Below are 24,054 nucleotides of genomic sequence, written 5' to 3'. Positions count from 1 at the left end.
TTCTGCAATTGAAATTTCAATGAAGTCATCCTCTTCCAATAGAAAGATTTCAGGGAACAAGTGATTAAATACACTGAGTAACTCATTTAAGTTGCAAGGGCAGTAAAGTTTCTGGATGTGTCTAACTTGGAATAAGGTCAAAGCTAAGACAGCAGGGAGAATTGGCACATGATGCACTGCTATCCAACAAGTGGTTAGGGCAAAACAAACAAAACTTCTCAGGTTCAAATAAAATAAAACGCTTTAATTCCAGATGTTATCATGAGCAATACTGTTGTGACCTTGTGCTGAGTATCAGGGGGAAAAACAAAATAAAATTAAAAATGCAAATAGGCAGGCTCTGGAGAAAAAATGTTCTTTACTAAGTGCTTCAGAAGTACAGAGCCCCCAACTAGACCCACCCAAAATCACTACAGAATAAGACTAGGGGGGCTCAAAATGGATAAAACAGTACCGTGCACCACAATACCCCTAGCTATAAGACAACACCTCTCTCCCCAACAATCCTTTAAGCAGAAAGGGGGCAAGAGTCCTTTTTGAGAACCTAACTATGCTTCGAGAATACCAGGTAGTTTCACTGTAGCAGTTGTGTTCAACTGAGAATAAACCATTGCTCCATTCACTTTGTGGCTCTAGTGAGTTTTCTGTAGCTATAGGGGGAAAAATGTTAGATACCTCTGAGAAGATATGTATAACAGTTATTAATATCACATGGTCCTGGGAAAAAAAAGCTTTTGCAGAGGACTAGCATGCCATGCTCCTCTGCCTATACTCTCAACTCCAACACAACACCCACCCAATTGAAGCACACACCTTAGCTCAGATCTGCATCCCCTGGTAAAGAATGGAAGAGACAAGGTTCAGAAAGAGCCAACATCCAGAATGTACTCTTATTTGTGTTATAAATCCTCAGCTAAATAAATATGCATATGGAGGATCAAGGCAAGTCTTAAGATAACACAAACACAATCCACAATGAGGCTGAAGAGAACATATAGCTAGTAGAGTGGTAGGAGACAAATTCTCCTCCCACCATCACCACCATCGCCACCATGCTCCAAGCTGCCATCATCTTCTCTCATCTTTTCACCCTTCAACAGCTGCCTGGCTGGTGTCCCTGGGTAAAGTCATCATTCTCTGTATGTAGCCAGAGTGATCTTTTAAAAAATGTAAATCTGATCATACTCCACATCTTAAAAGTTGTTTAATCTAGGGCAAATTACTCAACCTCTATGTGCCTCAGTTTCCCCATCTGTAAAACAGAAATATAGTCTCAGGGCTGTTAGGAGGATAATGAGCCAATCTTTTTATTCTTAAATTTTTTTAACATTTATTCATTTTTGAGAGACAGAGAGAAACATAGCGTGAGTGGGGGAGGGGCAGAGATAGCAGGAGACACAGAATCTGAAGCAGGCTCCAGGCTCTGAGCTGTCAGCACAGAGCCCGCCACGGGGTGGAACCCACGAACCATGACATTGCGACCTGGGCTTAAGTAGGATGCTTAACTGACTAATCCACCCAGGCATCCCGAGCTTATCTTTTTAAATAACTTAGAACAGAAAGCAACACAAGTAAGGACCAAATAGGTATCTGCTATTAGTATTTCACGACCCACTCACCCCTCCACCTTAAGAACATCTCAATGGTTTTCCTTTGCTCTAAAGCTAAAGTTCAACGTAATTAATGGGACCTACAATTAATGTTCAGTTAATGACCCACTCCACAACTTCATCTCACCCCTCTCCCTCATCACTCCTTACCAACCCTGGTCTGCCTTCAGTTTCTGAAGGGGCAATCCTCCTTCCTACTGTAACACCTTTGTACCTATGGTTTCCCTGATGAGCTCTTCTCTCCCACACTTTATACTTTGGCTAATTCCTGTGCATCTCTCTGATCTCAACTTAATGACACTGCCTTAGGGACCAACTCCCTGATCTCCCAATCCACATTTGATACCCATATCATGTTCCCTTGCAGCACCCTCTGTAAGCACAGAAAACAACTAATGCCATTACTCTGTTGTATCAACTTAATATCCATCTACTCCAATGAAACACAAGTTCCATGCACTGAGGGACCTTGTCTGTCTTATTCACTACTTTATCATCAGTGCACGGCATAGGACCTGGCACAGAGGAGTCCTCAATAAATACGAATTAAATGAAAAACAGCCCTCCTTTCACTCATACTCCCTTCTCCTGTTACTTCTCTCTGGGAGGTGAGGAAGAGAAAACAGCAAGGTGCCATAGTGTGGATTCCATGCCATCTTCCCTCTCCTCATTCATCCCTGTCCTCCCTCCTTCCACCTGCCTACTTCTTGTCACCCTCTGCAGCTGTCCCTTCATTCCTCTCTCTACTAAGGTTTCTCTCTCCTCCATCTCCTTCCAGTTGGCTACTACCCAAATATGATTGTAAGACCTCACCCCTAACCACAAACCGCCCGTAATGAAAGGCACTGCTTACATTAAAACCAGAGTTGTGGCGAGAATGTGGTGGGCACTGTACTATGACAGGGAAAAGAATTTCAGTATCTCCAAAGGAGCACGAATAGTTATATCCGCAGAGATGATTTTTTTCATTGCTGCTATTTGACTACCACTTGGCTTACCTCCCAAACAACATGTCACACTACTATAAACACAGTCCTTATTTAGGACTGCAAAGAGAAGCAGGGTTATGTCACATGCAGAAATAGCCCAGAATGCCTGAGGGAAAGAGCATAGCATTTGAACAGTGAGAACTCAGGTTTGAGACCAGCACCCTTGGCAACTCTGTTAGCTATGTGAACTTGAACAAGTCTTTTAACCTCGCTGAACTTCGGTCTCCTCATGTCTTATATGGAGGAGATAACACCAATGTCACAGGACTGTTAGAAATCAGATGAAGTGTGTGATAAAGGATTTCATAAATTATAAAAGGCTCTATACAGATATTTGATTAATAACTGGGTCTAACATTTCAGTTAATTTTCAAGTCTCACTGATAACAGTCCATAAAAGTAACAATATAACGATTAACATGTTTATAACTTTAGTGGGATAATATATATTTGTATATTTGTTCACCTCACGAAATATTACTAATCACTTTATTAATTTACTATTTTCATTTTTATTTTGAATCATTCTTAAAATAACATGTTATTATCACTATTTTTGAAATATTGGATAATTCTCCATTAATTTTACAGTTTCTTCTGGCATATTGCCATTTTCACTTTCTTTGAAACTGATTTTACTCCTGGTCTGAATGTTCAACCATGGTACTTTTACTCTTTTACAACTTCCTAAGACAGATTTTATCCAGTCATGTTGATTCAATACATTCAAATTTAATCACATTTCCTAACCAGATTATAATTAACTACTTATATTCACCTTAAGTTTCTTGTTCCTATTTATATATATTGAAATTTAGTACATAAATAGCAAGCAAACCTTTTTTGCTCCATTTCAAATGGTACTGCTCTCACTCTGGACAAACAGTAGAAATACTCTAGAAATTCACTCTACTTTCAAAATATAAATGAACTAAGCATCTTATATACATGAAGCTGTTCTAGACACATTACAGCTACTAATCAAAATAATTGGGTATAGTTCCACTTGTGATAAAGGTTCACAAAATAAATTAAAGCATAGCTTCCAATGCATGAAACAGAAAAGCTCATAAAACTACAATAGTGTTAATATTTTTTAAGTTTATTTATTTATTTTTGAGAAAGAGAAAGAGAAGGGAAGGGACAGAGAGAATCCCAAGCAGGCTCTACACCGACAGCGCAGAGACCAACACGGGGCTTGAAGTCACGAACCATGAGATCATGATCTGAGCCAAAATCCAGAGTTGGACACTTAACCGACTGAGCCACCCATTCCCTAGTGTTAATATTTTTTATAATTTTGTTTATACTACTGAATTTTATACCTTGGTCATCCCTTTCCATTCACCAGAAAGTGAGTTTCAGCATATAGAAATAACCAGGTATGCTTAATCTCTCAGTGTGAAAGCTTTAGGGTGACAAACATTTCACTCACTAAAAACGGGTTCTTATCTACTTAAAAATTAAGAGTTTTGATTTCCAAGCTATCATTTTTTAAAGTTTTTTTTAAATGTTTATTCATTTATTTTGAGAGAGTGTGTGTGAGTGGGGAGAGGAGCAGAGAGAGTGGGAGAGAAAGAATCCCAAGCAGGCTCCACGCTGTCAGCACAGAGCCAGAAGTGGAGCTCCATCTCATGACCTTGAGATCAAGACCTGAACCAAAATAGACACTTAACCAACTGAGCCACACAGGCACTCATCTAAAAGATCATTTTAAAATGTTAAAATTCATTATAATGTTTATTATTAGCTTTAACACCTACGTGGCAACAAATAACCACCAACAGTGCTTTCATCAACCCAAGAACAATAAATACAAAAGTGTCATTTCTTGATATTATTAAGGAAAATGATTTTAAAAAAACCTCCTGTCATCTATCATATATTCACTTCTAATTAATTGTTCGATTGTTATTTCTACATAGTCTCTGACCAAACACTAGCATTATTAAAATAATGTTATCACTATTTTTGAAATATTGGATAATTCTCCATTAATCCCATTTCAAATTCATCCTATTGATGACTTGATAGTTTGATGCTTTACTTCTAGTTAAACCTCCTCTTTGGTTTTAAAAACACCACTATTTTGAATTACTCTGATGTTCTCTCACATTAAAATGGAATTCTTTCCAGTCTACTTTAACAGATTATATTAGCTTAAAAGATTAGATTATAGGGCTTCCTGGGTGGCTTAGTTAAGCATCTGAGTCTTAATTTTAGCACAGGTCATGATCTCACAGTTTGTGGGATCAAGCCCCACATCAGGCTTCACGCTTGCTGGAGCCTGCTTAAGATTTCCTCTCTCCCTCTTCCTCTACCCTTCCCCCACCTGCATGCACACACTCTCTCCTCAAAAAAATTATACTAATCTGAAAACTTTTAAAAATAATAAATACTTGAAAAATTACCTTATAGCCTATTGTCTTCCTGTAATAAAGAATTTCCTTTTCCAGGAGCTCAAACAAACGTGGTGGGAAAAACTGAAAATCCTGAACATTTGGCTGCTTTGGAGGTCGGGGAGCCTATGGGGGGAAATGCATTACACACATATTTGTTTTCAGTACATGAAGTGAACATACTTATCTTTAACTATTTCTTTAATATATAGAAAAATAAATATAATAAGTCCCTTTATATAAGGCTAGGCATACCAGCTACTTTTCTACATTGTTGTTATATTTTAAAGACTATAATTTCACACTAATATAAATCAATCTAAATCACAGACCATGTTACAGGAGAATTCTGCTGTAGAGCATAACAACAGAGCTCATTCTTTTTTACCTTTGGAACCTTTGGCTCACTGACACGTAAAGCCTCTCTAAAGTAGGCATCCACTGCGTAGTTTGCTTTGCGTTCTCGTTTAGGAGGTTCGATCCATTCCACCATCCCAAGCTATACACAGTAAGAACAAGGAATTTAATTATTCCAAAATGTTTATAAAAAATCAGACACAGCAAAGTTGCACAAGCATGAGAAAACTAAAGCTATTAGGAAGAATCAAACTTGCTTTAGATGTCACAATTATGTATCCCAAGTTCCAAAACCTTGTACCATACAGGCCAAGTTCAGGTTCAAGGATGCTTATCTTTTTCCTTTTTTTTTTTTTTGTAAATAAGTTTAATTCTTATTAAAAAAAAAAACCTAGTTCTTCCTTAATAATTGGGAAGAATTTGCACAATCAGATTAGTATTTTATGTTAAAATGAATACACAGTATCTAATACAGATGGAAGACTAACATTGATTCTGGTGACTGTGTCAAGTGTATGAATTAGAAATAGCTGAATGGAGTATGATGAATATCAACACAACAGGCATGTGTCCCTTCTAATCAAGAGTTAAGTAAGGTCTTGGGGCACGTGGGTGGCTCAGTCAGTTGAGCATCCAACTTCAGCTCAGGTCATGATCTCACCAGCTCATGAGTTCAAGCCCCAAGTAGGACTCTGTGCTGACAGCTCAGAGCCTGGAGCCTGCTTCAGATTCTGTCTCCATCTCTCTCTCTCTGCCCCTTCCCCACTCGCACACTCTGTCTCTGTCTCTGTCTCTCTCTCTCAAATGTAAATAAACAAATTTTTTAAAAAGATGTAAAATGAAGTAAGGTCTTAGTAAGACAGCTGTGGGAAAAGTCAGTGGAATCAGAAAGACCTGAATTTGAAACCAGGTTCTGCCACTTTACCAGTTGTAGAACTTGGGGAAGATTAATTTCTCCCTCTATGAAGTGGGAATAGTAATAACCTAACTTTAGGATTAAATGTGACCATGTAAGTGAAGGTATTAAATAAACTGCCAGGAGGTAAATGTAAATTATTATTAAATATCCAAAGTTGGGTGAACAATGGTTAGGTCGCTTTAAAAGACTTTACCCCAATATTAACTAGCAAATACAATTTAAAAGCCAATAGGCAAAACTGACAATCCAAAATTCTGGAGTCTCAAGAGATGGTTTTCCAGTTCAGATATTTTTTTTTGGTTTCAGAGTGTCTATCCTAGTGCCTGTACACAAAAGAGGCCATTAATCTATAATTAATACCACTCTATTTGATTCTATCTGAGGGTTGAGTTCCAACCTTGGTATCCTATTTTAAGAATGGATGATAAACCAAGATGACTAAGATGGTCAGAGATCTATAAACTCTCAGTGTCCAGAGAAGGGAAGACTAAAGACAGACATAATGGTGGCATTTACATATGTAAAAGTCTATCAAGTAGAAGAGAACACAGTTCTCTTTTGAGCCATAAGGTTAAAACCAATGGGGAAAGTAAACTGCTACTTGATATAATTTAACAAATATGTCGTAAGTACCTATTTTATTATTTACAAGTCAGTGTCATGGATACAAAGATGAATAAAATAACGTCTTCCATCAAGGAGCTTGTAAGTCAAATAAGAAGTGTTATGAGAAGCAAAAAACATAAAACAGTGAAATGAACTCTCCCAAGAGGAGTATGATCCCCAACATGACCACATGTAAATAGAGGCTGGATAACTGTCCTACATGCTCTAGATGGGATTTCTTAATTACAAAAAAGGTCGGAATAAATGACCTTTAAGTTATCTTTTAACTCTAAAAGCTTACGAAATAGTATACAGATAGTATACTAAAAGCTTACAGATAGTATAATGTAAGTTTACATAAAGTAAAAATACCCAGTGAAATGAGTTTTGTTTTTTTCCCCTCAACTGAATTAACGTGAGAAGATAGTAACAGAAAAGATGTTTTATTAATAACCAATGTTATTTGTCTCAATTGGGATGAAAATAAATCAATAATAATTTAAATTAACTTAATCAAAAGTAACGTACTGGCCATTTAACCCAAACTTATATGCAAGTCTAGGTATTCAAATTTGGAATAAGCATTAAGGGTCAATTCCCAAACTTTGAAAAACACCAAATGGTGCTGAATTAGTTTTAGATAAGAGTACATTAATACAAACTAATTCAAGTTGATTTCTTCAGGATCAATGTCAGTCATTATGATTTAATTTACCAGACAGACATGGCTGTAAAGTAATGCAACTGGTTCAACAAATCATATATGAACATCTACCTCATTACATAATTCCCATGATTTATGTACAAACAACATTCTTCTATGTTTTCAATTCTCTTCAAAGGATAATATTAACCTATTTTTTGAACCTATCTAGAAAATATGAAAAGCCAGAAATAAAAGGTAATCTCAAGTCAGAATATTTTTAAAAATCTGATTTGGCCATTCAATTATAAAAACACAAGTCATCATAATTATTACTAAAATTTCTCTATATGTGTACATTATTTTGCTAGAAATGGAAGCACAGGAAAACCTGATGTATTAGAAAGACAAATATTTTACTAAGTCTAATTTTACTCTAAGAATGTAGATATGAAGATCCACTGATATTTAGACTTTTCGCTGTTTAATATTTTTCCACTTTATAAAACACTCTTATTACCATGGAAACAACTGTAAAATTTACAAAATTCATACCACACAATGAGATCTAGAAAACAATTTCTACCTTATGCATGCAAGCCATCACGTTCATCTCATCAGAACAAAACGTAAACAGTCTAAACTAAGATTACAGATACAACCACCAAATAGATGTAAGTGAAGACACTAAAAACTACCAGAAATAATGATAGCAACAGAGCATTAACAGCATACTAGTTGCAATGCAAACTAAAATGGCTCACCTCTCATTCTTCAGTAAAATCAATATCCAAAATAAGCTTTCTTATTTTAACAAAATTCATTTCTGTGAGTTAAAAATATAACAGCCTTATAGAACAATTTCAGCAAACAAAATGATAAAATTATATTATAACTCAGAAAGTGAAATAAATATCCATGAGTCCATGCTGATATAAATAACTGAGTATATATATAAATGGGAAGGGACAGGTCTTCCTTACAGAAAACTCTCCACTAATAAGTATAGGAGGAATGAAAGGAAAACAAAATTACTATTAGGCAAACACCACAATAATAACTATTGCAGGCAAACTCCAATACATGCTTAAATCAATGGGTATGTTTGAGGAGTATATTCCCCAAGATATTTATCAAGTACAAAGGGAAAATGGTAACTCTACAGTGAAGAAACCCAGAAGACACCACCTCAACTAAGTGATCAAGGTTAACAGTCCCTACAATACAACACAGCAACATCTTATATTCCCTGGTAAGATGTACTGAGGACATAACATCTCTTCCATGGCATTCTTGCCAAAAAATACATAATCCAATCATGAGATAATGTCAGACAAATCCAAAATGAGAGACAAACTACAAAATAACTGACCAATACTCTTCAAAATGGTAAAAACTGGGAAAGACAAAGAAATACTGAGAACACAGATTAAAAGAGCCTAAAAATATCAGCAAAAAAAATTCAATCTGGGTCAACAGAATGAGAAGACAGGCTCAGAATGACAGAAAATATTTGCAAAACATAGCTCATAAATGACTATTATCCAAAATATACAAAAAACTCCTAAAATTCAACAATAAGAAAATAACATGATTTTAGGTGTTTTTTTTAAGTAGGCTCCACACCAAAGATGGGGCTTGAACTCACAAACCCCAAGAACCAGAGTCACATGCTCTACTGACAGAGACAGTGAGGTGCCCCACAAACAACCTGATTTTAAAAATGGGCAAATGGGGCATCTGGGTAGCTCAGTCGGTTGGGCGTCTGACTTCAGCTCGGGTCATTATTTCACCTTCCGTGAGTTCGAGCCCCACATCTGGCTCTGTGCTGACGGCTCAGAGCCTGGAGCCTGCTTCTGAGTCTGTGTCTCCCTCTCTCTCTGCTCCTCCCCTGCTCATACATTCTCTCTCTCTCTCAAAAATAAATAAACATTAAAAATTTAAAAATAAATAAATAAAAATAAAAATGGGCAAAGGATCTGAAAAGATGCCTTGCCAAAGAAGACATACAGATGGAAATAAGCAAATGCAAATAGGCTGAACATCTTCTGTCAGTGAAATACAATGAGAACAATGAGATACTACTACACACCTGTTAGAATGGCCAAAATCCAGAACACTGACAACACCAAATGCTAGTGAGAATGTGGAGCAACAGGAACTCTCATTCACTGCTCATAGGAATGCAAGAAGAGTTGGCAGCTTCTTACAATACTAAACATAAACTTACCATGTACTCTAGCAACCATGCTCCTTGGTAACTACCCAAAGGAGTTAAACTCTCTGTCCATCCAAAAACCTGCACATGGGTTTTTATGAGAGCTTTATTCATAACTGCCAAAACTTGGAAGCAACCAGGGTGTCCTTCAGTAGGTGAATGAATAAATAAATTGTAATACATCCAGACAATGGAGTATTACTCAGCACTAAAAAGAAAAGAGCTATCAAGCCATGAAAAAAACAGAAGCCACCTTAAATGCATACTACTAAGTGAAAGAAGCCAATCTGAAAAGGCTACATACTCTAGGATTCCAACTATATAATATTCTGGAAAATGCAAAACTATGATGACAGTACAAAGATCAGTGGTTGCCAGAGGCTGTAGAGACAGAGAAATGAATAGGTAGTGTACCAAGGACTTTTAGGGCAGTGAAACTATTCTGCATGATACTCTAATGGTGGATACATGTCATCATACATTTATCCATACCCACAGAATGTACAACACCAATAGTGAACTCTAACATAAAAGATGGACTTTGAATGATAATGATGTGTATCAGTGTCAGTTCAATTTTAACAAATATACCACTCTGATATGGGATACTGGTAGTGCAGTAGGCTATGTTTGTTTGGGGCAGGGAGAATATGGGAACTCTTCCCATTTTCTGCTTGATTTTGCTGTGAATCTAAACTGCTCTTTAAAATAAGGCTTCAGGGGTGGCTGGGTGGCTCAGTCAGGTAAGCGTCCAACTTCGGCTCAGGTCATGATCTCATGGTTCATGGATTCAAGCCCCACATTCGGCTCTTGGAGCCTGCTTTGGATTCTGTGTCTCCCTCTCTCTCACTGCCCCTCCCCTGCTTATGCTCTGTCTCTGTCTGTCTCCCTTTCTCAAAAATAAATAAACATTAAAATAAATTTTTTTAAATAAAGCTCCATTTTTAAAAATTGCAATGTTGAGACCCTGGATTGTATTTCCTGGAACAGAGAAAGAACATTAGGGAGGAAATGTGTTTTTTTCCTGGACTTGATAATTGTACTATGATCATGTAAATTGTTAACATTAGGGGAAGCTGAGTGAAGGATACATGTGAACTCCATACTATTTTTTGTAATAAAGTCTAAAGTCATTTAAAATTTAAAAAAAATTAGGGGCACCTGGGTAGCTCACTCAGTCAAGCATTTAACTTCAGTTCAGGTCATGCTCTCTCTCACAGTTCATAGGTTCGAGCCCCACATCAGGATCTGTACTGATAGCTCAGAACTTGGAGCCTGCTTTGGATTCTGTGTCTCCCTCTCTCTGCCCCTCCCCTGCTCACACTCTTTCTCTCAAAACTAAATAAATATTTTAAAAATTTTTTTAAGTTAAAAAAATTTTAAAAATTTTAGTTATAGGGGCGCCTGGGTGGCTCAGTATGTTGAGTGTCCAACTTCAGCTCTGGTCATGGTCTCCCGATTTGTGAGTTCGAGCCCCACATCAGGCTGTGTGCTGACAGCTCAGAGCCTGCAGCCTGCTTCAGATTCCGTGTCTCCTCCTCTCTCTGCCCCTCCCATGCACATGCTCTGTCTCTCTCGGTCTCTAATAAATAAACGTTAAAAAAATTTTTTTAAATTTAGTTATAGCCATAATTTTAAACAAAATAAGTAAAACTCCCACTTCCTCAAAGGACTCTTGTTGTCCATGCAGTGCATTACTGTACCCTCAATTTGACAGGGGAGAAAAATGAGTACCCAAAGTCAATTAGTGACACAGTTGGGATTTCAGCTTCAGAATCCAGGAACTCAACCACAATCCTACACTGCTTCTCAAAAACAAGAGTAGCAGTAGCAACAGCAGCAAATACAATGATGAAGATTATGGTACTAATAATAATCTAGCAGAATATATTAAAAGATAACACTTGCATGAGATCTTCTGATTTACAGCAAATTTTACTCCATAGCAGAGCACTGTAAGAGTTAAGTGCCAGTGGTTATTTTATTTTATTATCATTTTAATTTTATTTATTTTTTAAAGTAATCTCTACACCCAACATGAGGCTTGAACTCACAACCCCAAGACCAAGAGTCGCATACGCTTCGGACTGAGCCAGCGAGGCTCCCCTGCCAGTGTTTTTTAATAATGGTTATGGGGAGAAATGCTAATTTGAGAGTCTAGTGGTTAAGGTAAAAGGTTACCTTCTGTTTTTCTCTATAATCTTCTCCTTCAAACTTGTACAAACTTTGTTCAGTGTCCATTCTAAAATTTCTCAGAGAAGATTCTCCCATTTTCTGCAAGCGTTCATTCATCTCTGCAGTCTAAAGTTCAATACATTGAAATTAGAAAATTATCACTGAACTGCTTATAAAAATCTGTGGACTCTCTTTAGAAGTGAGGTTTTGACATGAAATATCCAATCGGTTAATTTACAAGGTAAGAATACAATGCTAACATTAAGTGAATATAAATTTAACTTCAAGTATTTTAAATATTTAAATGGCTATTCAAGTATTCTCTATTAGGCTTTCTTTAAAATCTTTTATCACTGAAGATGTAGTCACACTTTGATTTCAGTCTACTCTTACTTATATTTGAAATTATCCATAATTTTTAAAATAAAAGAGATAAATTCAACACAAAACTGTAATAGTCTGAAACAGCTTATTAGACTTTAACAAATGATCCTTTAATATTTCATGAAATGTTCACAAGAGATTTTCATTCAATGCAATTTATCAGTAGATAATTTCTAATACAGTGCAAAAAAATGGGAGTTGTAAAAATGTGGTCCTGATAGATGTGATTAAAAATGAAATTTATTTGGCTTTTAAGTAAATATCAACATCATTTTCAATAAAAATAAGGTATAAGGTCACTCAATTTTAAACTCTACTTCTTAGTGTTTATCGCCAAAAACTAAACTAAAAAACCCTAAACCACCTCTGGATATCAATCTACAAATCCTTAGAGAGAACAGGAATTATTTTAAACATGCATTTGAAATGATGCAAATACAAGAAGCATGCCAAAGTATGTTGATATTAAAGCAATTCATCATGAAAACAAATGCCATTTTAACGAACCTTCTTTTCCCCTCTTTCTAGGAGAGTTGTAATATCTTCATCTGTCAGCTCACTTTCTTTAGAAGCAAAAACATGGGTGGCTCCATGACGTATCATTTGCAACATTTCCTCTTTTGCCAGCTTATTAGACTGTTGGTCAATGAGTCTTCCTAATAATAAAAGTTGTGTATTTTCAATTATATTCCAGAGAAAGCACAGCATCATAGTTCTAACCAGACACTACCACATTTAACCATAAGTCAAGCTTTATGAGAAAGAACAATTAATGAACTTTAAAGTTATATTAATGAACAGCCCTACCAATTTTTCTTCTACCATACCTTCTATTTCAATAGAAGTTTTTCTGTAAAACTCTAATTTTTAAAAAAGGAAGAACTTCTAAGCTATGCCTCACTGACATTTTAATTGCTTCCAAAAATAGTAAACTATCCCATAATTTATTGGGATTTTGAGTGCAAAGCTATTTTGCATCTTTGTACTTCTGAAATTAAATTTCTTTATCTTAAAATGTGAGTCACACTGACAGATGTGACTCTAAAACTCAGAAGAACAGAAATATTTTTTCATGTTCAAACTTCATTTTTCAGATCAAAATTTCTTTCCACCAACAGGCACTCTCTAATACCTGCTTAAAATGTTTTAACCTAGACATTTTAACTGCTGCTTAATATCAGAATCTTCAGAAGACATGTCATTGGCATTCACCTAGAAGGTAGTGATGTTCAACTATCTACTCCATATATTACTGAATGCAAGGCTTTAAATTAGAAAGATTTAAATTAGCACTTATTTAAAAAAACTGACTTTTTTCCTCTAAATTTGCAAATTTTTGTCAACTTTAAAAGTAATCTCCTTTAAAGAAAATTGCATGTGTTTTTGCAAAAAAACACCTAATTAAGTTTATATGTTTAAATACCTTGTTGTATAACAATTGAGTCAAGTCTCAGTTTTATCTCTGCTCTTTCTACAATCCTTTCTTCAACAGTGTTGTCAGTGATGAGACGGAACACACGTACTGGCTTCTTCTGACCAATACGATGTGCTCGATCCTAGTAGAAAGAATCCTAATGTAAGACATTGGGCATTCTGGATAAAATATATAGTATAGCCATCATATGCTATAAAATGCTGGATATAAAATTAGTTTCTGAGCTCTCTTTTTAAAGAGTTTTAAAAAGCTCACTTTTTAAAGAAGGATGATGAGGGGTGGTGGTGACTCAGTCGGTTGAGTGTCTGACTCTTGATTTCAGCTCAAGTCATGATCTCACAGTTCATGGGATCAAGCCCCACACTGGGCTCCACACTGATAGCACGGAGCCTGTTTGGGATTCTCTCTCTCTCTCCCTCTCTCTCTGCCCTTCCTGTGCTCACTCTCTCTCTCAAAAGCAAATAAGCTTTAAAAAAGGAAGATGATGAATATTAAGAATATCTACAGATCACTGTGACCAAAAAAATCTGCAAATATTATACTATACCATTAATGGAAAACTTCCAGAAAGACAACAGCCAAAGCCCCTGTAAGATGAGGACTAGAGGGAGTTTATTAAATAAATTTAAGCCACTAAATACAAACATCTTCCCCACTAGCAAGAAATTTTGTGAGGGGCAAAGTAATTATCAAGGGTTGCTGTGGGGCAAAGTTAGCTTTATCTCATCATCATGCAGTTCCTTCTGTTTATGGAGGCAATTCAGGGATGTAAAGGGTCATAAAAATTAATGGTATATTAAAATCCTTACTATATAATGGTCTAGAATTAGTCCTATGATTTATAGTTGGCAAAGGTGACAGATGGCAAGTACTGATTATATAAAAACAGCTAGGGAAGTGTCTTTAAAACACAGAAGCTGCTAGGGGTGCCTGGGTGGTTCAGTTGGTTAAGCATCCGACTTCGGGTCAGGTCATGATCTCATGGTTCATGGGTTCGAGCCCCACATCAGGATCCGTGCTGATAGCTCAGAGCCTCGAGTCTGCTTCAGATTCTGTGTCTCCCTCTCACTCTGCCCCTCCCCCACTCGTGTTCTGTCCCTCTCTCTCTCTCTCTCTCTCTCTCTCTCTCTCAAAAGTAAACGTTAAAAATAAAAATGTCCTGATGGTCAATATGTTTCAATTCTCTATTATAAAAAAAAAAAGAAGGTGGTGGGTGCACTCCTGAGTTTTGGTCTCAAAAAATATAAATACAAATATATAAATAAATTTTTAAAAAAGGAAGAACTTGGGGCGCCTGGGTGGCTCAGTCGGCTAAGCGTCCGACTTCAGCTCAGGTCACGATCTCACGGCCAGTGAGTTCGAGCCCTGCATCGGGCTCTGTGCTGACAGCTCAGAGCCTGGAGCCTGTTTTGGATTCTGTGTCTCCCTCTCTCTCTGACCCACCCCGTTCATGCTCTAGCTCTCTCTGTCTCAAAAATAAATAAACGTTAAAAAAAATTAATAAAAAAGGAAGAACTTCTAAGCTATGCCTCATTGACATGACTTTAATTGCTTCCAAAGAGAATAAATTATCCCATAATTTATTGGGATCTTGAGTGCATAGCTGTTTTGCATCTTTGTACATCTGAAATTAAATTTCTTTATCTTAAAATGTGAGTCACACTGACAGATGTAGCTCTAATTTAGTAAATGACACCATGATGAAAAGGAAGAGAAATAGCTCCTTGAAAAATTTTTTAAAGGGTAGGATAGTTTAGTTTTGTTTGAGAAAGAGAGAAAGAGTGTGTGTGTGCACACATGCAAGCAGGAGAGGGGCAGAGGGAGACAGGGGCAGAGAATCTTAACCAGGTTCCAAGCTCATCACAGAGCCGGATGCTTAACCAAATGAGCCACCCAGGTGCCCCAAAAGGGTAGGATTGTTTCTAATGCTATCCTTAGGTAGCAAACATTTTCCTGGAATATATTCTTTTGTTACCTTTTTACCTCCTCACCTCAAATGTTTTATTACAAAAGGTAAAATCATATCTCTCCCAATTTCAGTGCTAAGGATTTTAATATATTTACATATTAAGCAGAATTAATACTGACAGATTGACTTTTTAACCCTTTTCATTAAGACGTACGTATATGTCCCCTTCAATATTCAGGAGTGGGAAAAAATATTACTGTTTCATGATAAAAGTCAAAATAAACACACAAATACCATCATTGGGTCTGGGGTATATGTGTGTTTGTTTTTGTTTCCTTTTTTGTTTTGCAATTGGCACAGCATCTTTTGTTTTCCAGGATAATCTATTTCAACATCTTGAAAACCTCCCAAAAAATAGTTACCCTTTTATCATTATTTATGTCTGTGCTGTATATATTAACAATAATATTCTGAGCTAAGATAAATTTCTGGCGTCATTGAAGATTACTAACCATAGCTTGTAGATCAACCTGTGGATTCCAGTCTGAATCATATAGTATAACCACATCAGCACTTGCCAAGTTAATTCCGAGACCCCCAGCTCTGGTACTCAGCATAAAGATGAATTTGCTACTATTAGGAACATTAAAGGCCTCTATTGCTTCCTTTTTTAAATTGACATAGGAGATGAAAGAAAAAGAGAGAAAAAATAACATTTTATTACCACAGTCCTTAAGAAAGAAATATTTTTAACATGCATATACAAAACCCCACTTTATAATATTCTTCCATCTCAAAAATATTAAAGCAAATGCCTATATATTGTACTTTGTGAATTACTGTAGAAAGTATATTACATAAAGTTCCTAATCTTTAGAAGCTTACATCAATAGAGACAAACTCAGAACAACTGCACAAAGTAATAAATCTTTTATTTAAAGTAATAATAGTGAATATGTTTTAATTGACAGCTGAAAAATATCTAGGAAGTAAAATGTCAGCTATCTCAACTTCATTCCCATTACTTTATATAGGATTAATAAGGAAGGTATAGTTTAGAAGATCAGCCAAGAGAGAAAAAGGTTCAGGATGCAAATGAGAGCAACGGATAAAGGGGAGGCTAAGTAGATTTATTTCCGTATCATGAAAAGGGGTAAACAGGGAAGTAATGAGGAAATTCAGGATGGTAATCCAGGGATATTTAGTAAAGAGTTTTAACAATTAATGGGATGCTAACATCTGAACTATATAAAGATCTCATACAAATTAATTAGAAAGAAAACACTAAGACCCCAATAGAAAAATGAGCAAAAAGAAAAAACAGACAACTCACAGAAGAACAAATACAAATGGCTAATAAATATAAAAATAATGTTCAATCTCACTAGTAAACAAATAAATGCAAATTAAAACATAATACCATTTTTTGAAGATTAAAAAAATGATAATACTCAATGTTGACGAGGGGGCGGTGAGACGGGCACTCTCATACATTGCTGCAGGGAGTGTAAATTGGTACAACCTTTCTGGAAAGCAATTTGGCAATATGCATCAAGAGTCTTAAAAATGTTCATACCCTTTGACCCAGTAATTCCACTTCTAGGAATTTATCCTAAGGAAATAATCAGAAATGTGCACAAAGATTTATGTATAAGGACTTTCACTTTAGCATTATTTATAATAGTGAAAAATTGGAGACAACCTAAATGATCAACAATTGGGGAATAGATCATTTATAGTACGTCCACTGGATATATATTATACTTAAATTATTTACAATAAATTTTACTACTGATATAGGAAAGTACAACATAATGCTAAGTAAAATGTTACCAAACTTCATATATAGTATATATAATTTAACAGCAATTACTTATATATGTTATATATACAAAAAGAGATTGGCCAGAAATACTTTTATTTTGCAAATTTCCTTCAACAATCATATATTACTTTCATAATCAGAAAATACAGGAAGTTATATTTTTAATGAATGGAATGGCATGGTCAAAAGTTGCAGCAGAGGTGACACTGCCGCAGTCCATATAGCATGTAGAGGGGGCAGTGTAGAAAGCAGCATGGTGTAGTGAGAGGCAATTTGGTGTAGAGGAAATAGCAAAAACCTGGTGTGAATCATTATCATTCATTACACATGTGTTTCTAAGCAAGCATTTAACCTCTCTGAGACAGTTTCAAGTGGAGAAAATTATACCAGAAAATTATACTTTACTGGAATGCTAGGAGAATTCAGTTGGAACTATACATTGCCTAGCTTCAAGTAGTTGCTTGACAAATGTTATATCCTTTCCCTATGACAGTGAGGAGGCCAATTAAGTAAACGTTATAGGAAATGAGTCAGAGAATGACCAGAGTCTTAGCTAGCTGAATTTACCTGTACCACTGAAGGGCAAATCTGAGAACTACTGAAAAAGAACTGTTTGTTAACAGCTGGCAAATAATGAAAGTAATGAATCAAATATGGTCATTTCCTCCTTACTAGGGAAATAGATGAAATGATTATGTGGGCAGCAGTATAATGGGAAAGGAGGGCATTTCCAAAAAAAAAAAAAAAAAACAGCTCTGCTTTGCTGTATCTAAAGTCTAACTACTATAGTTAGTAAACTATTAAAGTAAACTATTCTAGATCAGGGATCAGTGTAAACTTTGAGACACCCATTATTTGCAAATGTTATCAATGGGTAGCAGGTTAACCCTGAATATTAAAAGAGCCTGTGTGTCTGCTATAGGCCCTATCCTATGCTATGAACCAAGCTTCAATAAGTAAGCACACAAGGGACAGTGTTCACTGAAGCTATGGAAGGAAAGAGACATGAACTAAGAGTCTTTGTAGCCTGAGATGGGGCCCTAAAGTTGAGGTAAAAGGCCTGTGTGCAATTTCCTGACAGTGTATCCTGCATGACACAGTTTAAAAACTATACTCACATCTATTATATCCAATGATCCTCACAACATTATCAGAAAAAAAGAAGCCTAGGTATTAACATTACCCTAATAATACAGTTAAAAATACTGAGGCTCAGAGAATTAAACAGCTTGCATATACTACAAAGTAGTGGAATTGGTGTTAAAATTTAGGTCTTCTGAAACCAAGTTCAATGCATTTTCCACTATACCATGAAATCACAATCTTTGCCCAGAGCAGGAGAATAGACTTAAAAGAGAAGTCAAAGACATAGCCTTGAAGGACCACAGAAAAAAGAAGATAAATTAGCAAAGCCCTCCTCCCCCCAAGAAAGTGCTTTACATTAGACCCATGACATTCAGGAGGGATAATCTAAAGATCTGTTAATAATTCCTTTTGGGAATTCTTACAGGCTGAGAAAGATAATGGGTGCTAGTTAGCCTTCCTCACTAGCTAAGTGACTCATTCCTGTACACCAACCTTTTAGTATTCCAAGATCCAAATGCATGATAAGCACCTATACCTATGCTTATCCACTTTCAGTTTTACAAAATCTCTCTAACACTGAGATTATTCCCTTTACAAATTACTGTTTCATGAGTCTTTAGGGTTGCTAATAAACTAGAAAAATATCAACTGTTAAACTCCAAAATGGCGAGGGTCTACTGTAGGAAGGAAATAAAGAAAAATAAGATACAGAATCAGAAGTCAAAAAGTAGGATGAGAAACAGTAATCAAAAGGTTAGAGATAGCAGTGGTTAGAGGAGGTAAGGGTACAATGGTACAGTGTCCTTTAGATAAGTAAGGATGTCTTTGATGATCTTGAAAAGGATGATTTGTGAAGAGTCAGTGTAATGGAAGCCAAACTGAAGATCTCAGACAGAGAGAGAGGTGTTAGTGAGAAATTCAATGCACCTAGCTTAAAAAAAAAGTCAAAGTTCAAAACTACTGAATGATGAAAAATATGGATTAACTGAACTCTGAATTTTTTTTTCCTCACCTCTCTTTCTTCATGTGGGGTTTGTCCATCCAGTCGACAGTACTCATAACCACGCCACATACAATAATCCTCCAGAATGTCCAGCAAGCGAGTCATCTGGCTAAAAATGAGAACCCTTGAACCTAAAACATTTCCCCCCAAAGAGCAAGTTATTCAATTTGTGTAAAACTAATTTGAAACTTACAAAAATAAAAGTAAACATCACATGTAATAAAAATGCATAGTGCATGAACACTCCACAAAACACACACACGCACACACACACACACACAACCTTCAAGGAATGCTATACAGAATTATGCATTGCTGAGTTATGCACTTTTAAGGACTTCAAAACCCTCCACACATACTGAGATTATTTAAAGTCTTCCTTTATTCTGTCCCGAGGATGAGTGATGGTCCACACCACCTTTCACTAGACTATTGCAGTAGTCTCCCAACTACTCTCCTGTTTCTCATCTGTCATCCTCAGTGGAACCCGCATACTGCTTCCAAGGTTCTCCTTCAAACATAGAAGTCTGATCGTGCCAGCTGACACAGCAAAATCTTCTAGGACAAACCCCTCCTCACCTTCCAAGTGGTCCAAAGTCCTTAAAGCATGCTTAAAAGGCCTTCTATAATCTGGCCCATCCAACTTTCCAGATTCATCAACTACCACTCTACCCAAATACCATAAGCTCTGCATTCCCTATTTTCACACTGCTGTTTCATTGCCCTAGATAATGTTTCCCTTCCTTTTCTCCATGAGTTACTCCTACACATTCTCCAGTGCTTAACTTCAAATGTTGTCTTTGTGAAGATTTCCCCAACTCCCAGTATCTCAACTTACTTATTACTTACTTATTACTTACTCCCAGCATCTCAACTTACAAATTGCAACTATTCCTCTTCACTACACTATGAGTTTCTCCAAGGCAAAGACTGTTGTCTTACACATCTTTGTACACCCAGCCCATAGGACAATTCCTAGCAAATAATAAGTACTCAACAATGTTTGCGGAATGAATGGATGATGAGTAAATACACAAAATATTATTTATACACAAGTCACTAATACAGTCATTTCAAGTGAATGTATAGATTTGTAACTCACCCTGTTCTTTCAGTTTGGCCAAGAGTTTATCAAGAACTACCATTTTACCACTATTGCTGACAATGTGCTCATCAGTGGTATAAGGTGGGCCAGGTTCAGCACCATCAAACAGGTAAGGATGATTACAACACTTTCGAAGCTGCATCAGAATGTTTAAGAGTCGCATCTTGTCCATCTTGCCAGCAGAGTTTAACACATCAATATCTTTCATCAGTATTTTTGTATACCTAAAATTTTAAACTATAATTAATCATTGATTATTAGAAAGGTTTAATGACATCAAGCAATATCCCTTTGGTGATCAGCATTGAGTCCTACTTAAATATAAACAACAGGTCTGACTTTGAGACTAAATCTGATCACTAAAATCAAGAAACTTTTGAACATTTTAACTTGTACGTTGCCCATAAACCTGTTTCCTCCTGCTTTATCCATTGCTACAAATTGCCATTAGCTGATAAGTATTTAGATAACTGTATCTGATAATTAACTATTCAATAACTACAATATTTGCTGAAAGATGGCATCTAACTTTTACTTGTTTGAACTTAAAACTATCACAATTTCTTATACCTATATTCATAAGGCATTTTTTTTCTGATCTATAAACGTTTTTCGTTATCTTTTGTTGACCTTTACCCAGATGAAAACAGACCTATTTATCCACCTGAACAGCAATTAATATTTAATTATATAGTAACAGCCAACTTGCACTGAGTGAAAGTGCCAGGTATCATGGGAAGGGCTTTCTATAAATTATCTTGTTAAATCTTCACAACAACTCTGAGGTATGTACTAGAATCACCCCCATTTTATGAATGGAAATTCAGGCAGCTATGAGAAGTGAAACAGCCTACTCAGGACCACAAAAAGGGACAAAGCCGGAGTTTGGTCTTTTGTCTGAATCTAGAGAAATATACTCTTCACCACTACCCTATACTGGTCTCAGTAGTAGAGAAGTCATTATATATTATAAGGGACCTGATTTTATTTATATAAGCAACATTTTGCTTCTTTAAGCAGCATTATGACATAAGCATATCTATTTGTGATTCCTTGTGACTTCTCTTGTCAATTTCCTGCTTTGCTTGTACTTATGAAACCGATTCAGCTTCTATTTTTGTAATACCCACAATCGCTATTCTCATCCATCTTATTATTACTTATTATGGTTATTACTATTTTCACTGATGCAAAAAGCAAAAATAACAAACAAACGTGCAAGTGACATCAGCCTCTTTAACCCTGACATCAACTCATAAGCTAAGTATCATACCTGTTTTACAGAAGAGAAACTGAGGTTATAGAATTTGCCCAAGCTAAATAGCTACTAAGAGACGAAGCACTGTATTCAAATACAGGTGTATAGACTCAAGGCTGACATGCTTTCCCAAAAGCTAAATAAAATATTCACTAATTTTCTATTAAAATATTTGAACTACTTAACTTGCCATTTAAACATAAAATTTAAGTTTTGATCTAAAGGCATAACTGAACCACTAAAAAGTTAAATTTTAATAAATCCTTATACATAAATAAATGCTAATGGAAACAAAATAGCTCACCATTCTCGCTGCATCTTACTCAGTCCCAAGTAAATCTTTATTTCCTTTTTAGGAGGTAGGCTCTTCTCTACATCAGTTTTTATACGACGTAACAAAAATGGTTTTAAAACCTAAAAAGTGACAGTTTTCATAAAAGTTTATAAAATATCTAATATTATAAACTACATCTTTCATTGACAACACCCTAGTGTGAAATTTACTTCCCAATGCATAATCTGAAAAAAATCTGGCATCTACCAATGCCAGATGCCAATATTCTCAGTAAAAAAGAATCAAGTAATGGCCCATTAGAAAATCAGAATGGGGGGTGTCGCCTAGGTGGCTCAGTTGGTCGAGTGCCAGACTTCAGCTCAGGTCATGATCTCACAGTTCTTGGGTTCAAGCCCAGTGTTAGGCTCTGTGCTGACAGCTCAGAGCCTAGAGCCTGCTTCAGATTCTGTGTCTCCCTCTCTCTCTGCCCCTCCCCCTCTCCCTGTCCCTCCCCCCTCACAAAAATAAATAAACATTTAAAAAATTTAAAAAAAAGAAAATTGGAATAGGGAACCTAAATTAGATATTCATAATTTGATGGCACAAAATACATTAAAAAGACAACAAGATTACTGACTACTGAATAGTCATAAAAGAATCTCTTTTTAAAGTTTATTTATTTATTTTGAGAGAGACAGAAACTGTGAATGTGGGGGAGGGGCAGAGAGAGAGAGAGAGAGAGAGAGAGAGAGAGAGAGAATCCCAAGCAGGCTCTGTGCTGTTAGCGCAGAGCCTGACATGGGGCTCAGTCTCACATACCAAGAGATTATGACCTGAGCTGAGATCAAGAGTCAGATGTTTAACTGGGGCACCTGGGTGGCTCAGTCAATTAAGTGTCCAACTTTGGCTCAGGTCATGATCTTACAGTCCATCGGTTCAAGCCCTTCGTTGGGCTCTGCACTGACAGCTCAGAGCGTGGAGCCTGCTTCAGATTCTGTGTCTCCCTCTCTATCTGCCCCTCCTCTGCTCACACTGTCTCTCTCCATCTCTCAAAAGTGAATAAATTTTCTAAAAAAAACTTTTTAATTAAAAATAAGTCAGATGCTTAATTGACTAAGCCACTCAGGTGCCCCAAAAGAATCTTTTTTTTTTTTTAAAGCTGTTGTCATACAAGATTTGTTTTTTCATTTGGTATAGGAATAATTTTGATGGTAAGGAATATACATTTTTCCAAAAAAGACATACAGATGGCTAACAGACACATGAAAGATGCTCAACATCACTAATCATCAGGGAAATGCAATGAGATATCACTTTACACCTGTCAGAATGGCTCATATCAAAAATACAAGAAATATCAAGTGCTGGCAAGAATGTGGAGAAAAAGGAACTTCATACACTATTGGTGGGAATATAAATTGGTGTAGCCACTGTGGAAAACAGTATGGAGGTTCCTCAAAAAAATAAAAATAGAAATATCATATGATCCAATAATTCCACTACTGGGCATTTACCCACAGAAAATGAAAACACTAATTTGAAAATATATATGCACTCCTATAGTTATTGCAACATTATTTACAATAACCAAGATACAGAAGCAACACCCAGATGTCCATCAATAGATGAATAAAGATATATGTATATATGTACATATATGTGTGTGTACATACACACATGATGGAACGTTACCCAGCCATAAAAAAAAAGGATGAAATCTTGACATTTGTGACAACATGAATGGACCTAGAAGGTATTATGCTAACTGAAACAGCAAGATTTTTAAATCTAAGAGGAAATCTGAAGTCAGAGTATGGATCAGAGAGTCACCAGAAGTAAGATAAAGATGTAGGCCTCTT

General features: G+C 36.1%; 1 protein-coding gene across 10 annotated transcripts in view; it reads right to left on the bottom strand.

Annotated features, from left to right (window-relative positions):
- The window catches only part of SMARCA1 (SWI/SNF related, matrix associated, actin dependent regulator of chromatin, subfamily a, member 1), a 279,873-nt gene that overhangs the window by 234,019 nt on the left and 21,800 nt on the right, over nt 1-24,054 (bottom strand). For 7 of the 10 annotated variants that reach the window (XR_008418391.1, XM_053892041.1, XM_053892040.1 and 4 more), the window contains exons 10-19: nt 22,226-22,335; nt 20,661-20,887; nt 19,568-19,689; nt 17,221-17,256; nt 16,157-16,309; nt 13,724-13,856; nt 12,808-12,956; nt 11,923-12,042; nt 5,387-5,497; nt 5,011-5,124 (exon numbers count right to left, since the gene is read on the bottom strand). Coding sequence is in view for 8 of the 10 variants with exons in the window: in XM_053892041.1 (XP_053748016.1) it covers nt 5,011-5,124; nt 5,387-5,497; nt 11,923-12,042; nt 12,808-12,956; nt 13,724-13,856; nt 16,157-16,309; nt 17,221-17,256; nt 19,568-19,689; nt 20,661-20,887; nt 22,226-22,335 (1,275 nt within the window). In the remaining 2 variants the exon portion in view is untranslated. The remainder of the gene's footprint in view (nt 1-5,010; nt 5,125-5,386; nt 5,498-11,922; nt 12,043-12,807; nt 12,957-13,723; nt 13,857-16,156; nt 16,310-17,220; nt 17,257-19,567; nt 19,690-20,660; nt 20,888-22,225; nt 22,336-24,054) is intronic. The other 3 variants (XR_008418392.1, XM_019427040.2, XM_019427036.2) reach the window with 1 other exon arrangement.

The sequence above is a fragment of the Panthera pardus genome, unplaced genomic scaffold (genome assembly GCF_024362965.1).
Source record: "Panthera pardus isolate Hobbes unplaced genomic scaffold, ASM2436296v1 HiC_scaffold_27, whole genome shotgun sequence".
Classification (NCBI taxonomy): Eukaryota; Metazoa; Chordata; class Mammalia; order Carnivora; family Felidae; genus Panthera; species Panthera pardus.
This window is presented reverse-complemented; position numbering and strand designations above follow the sequence as displayed.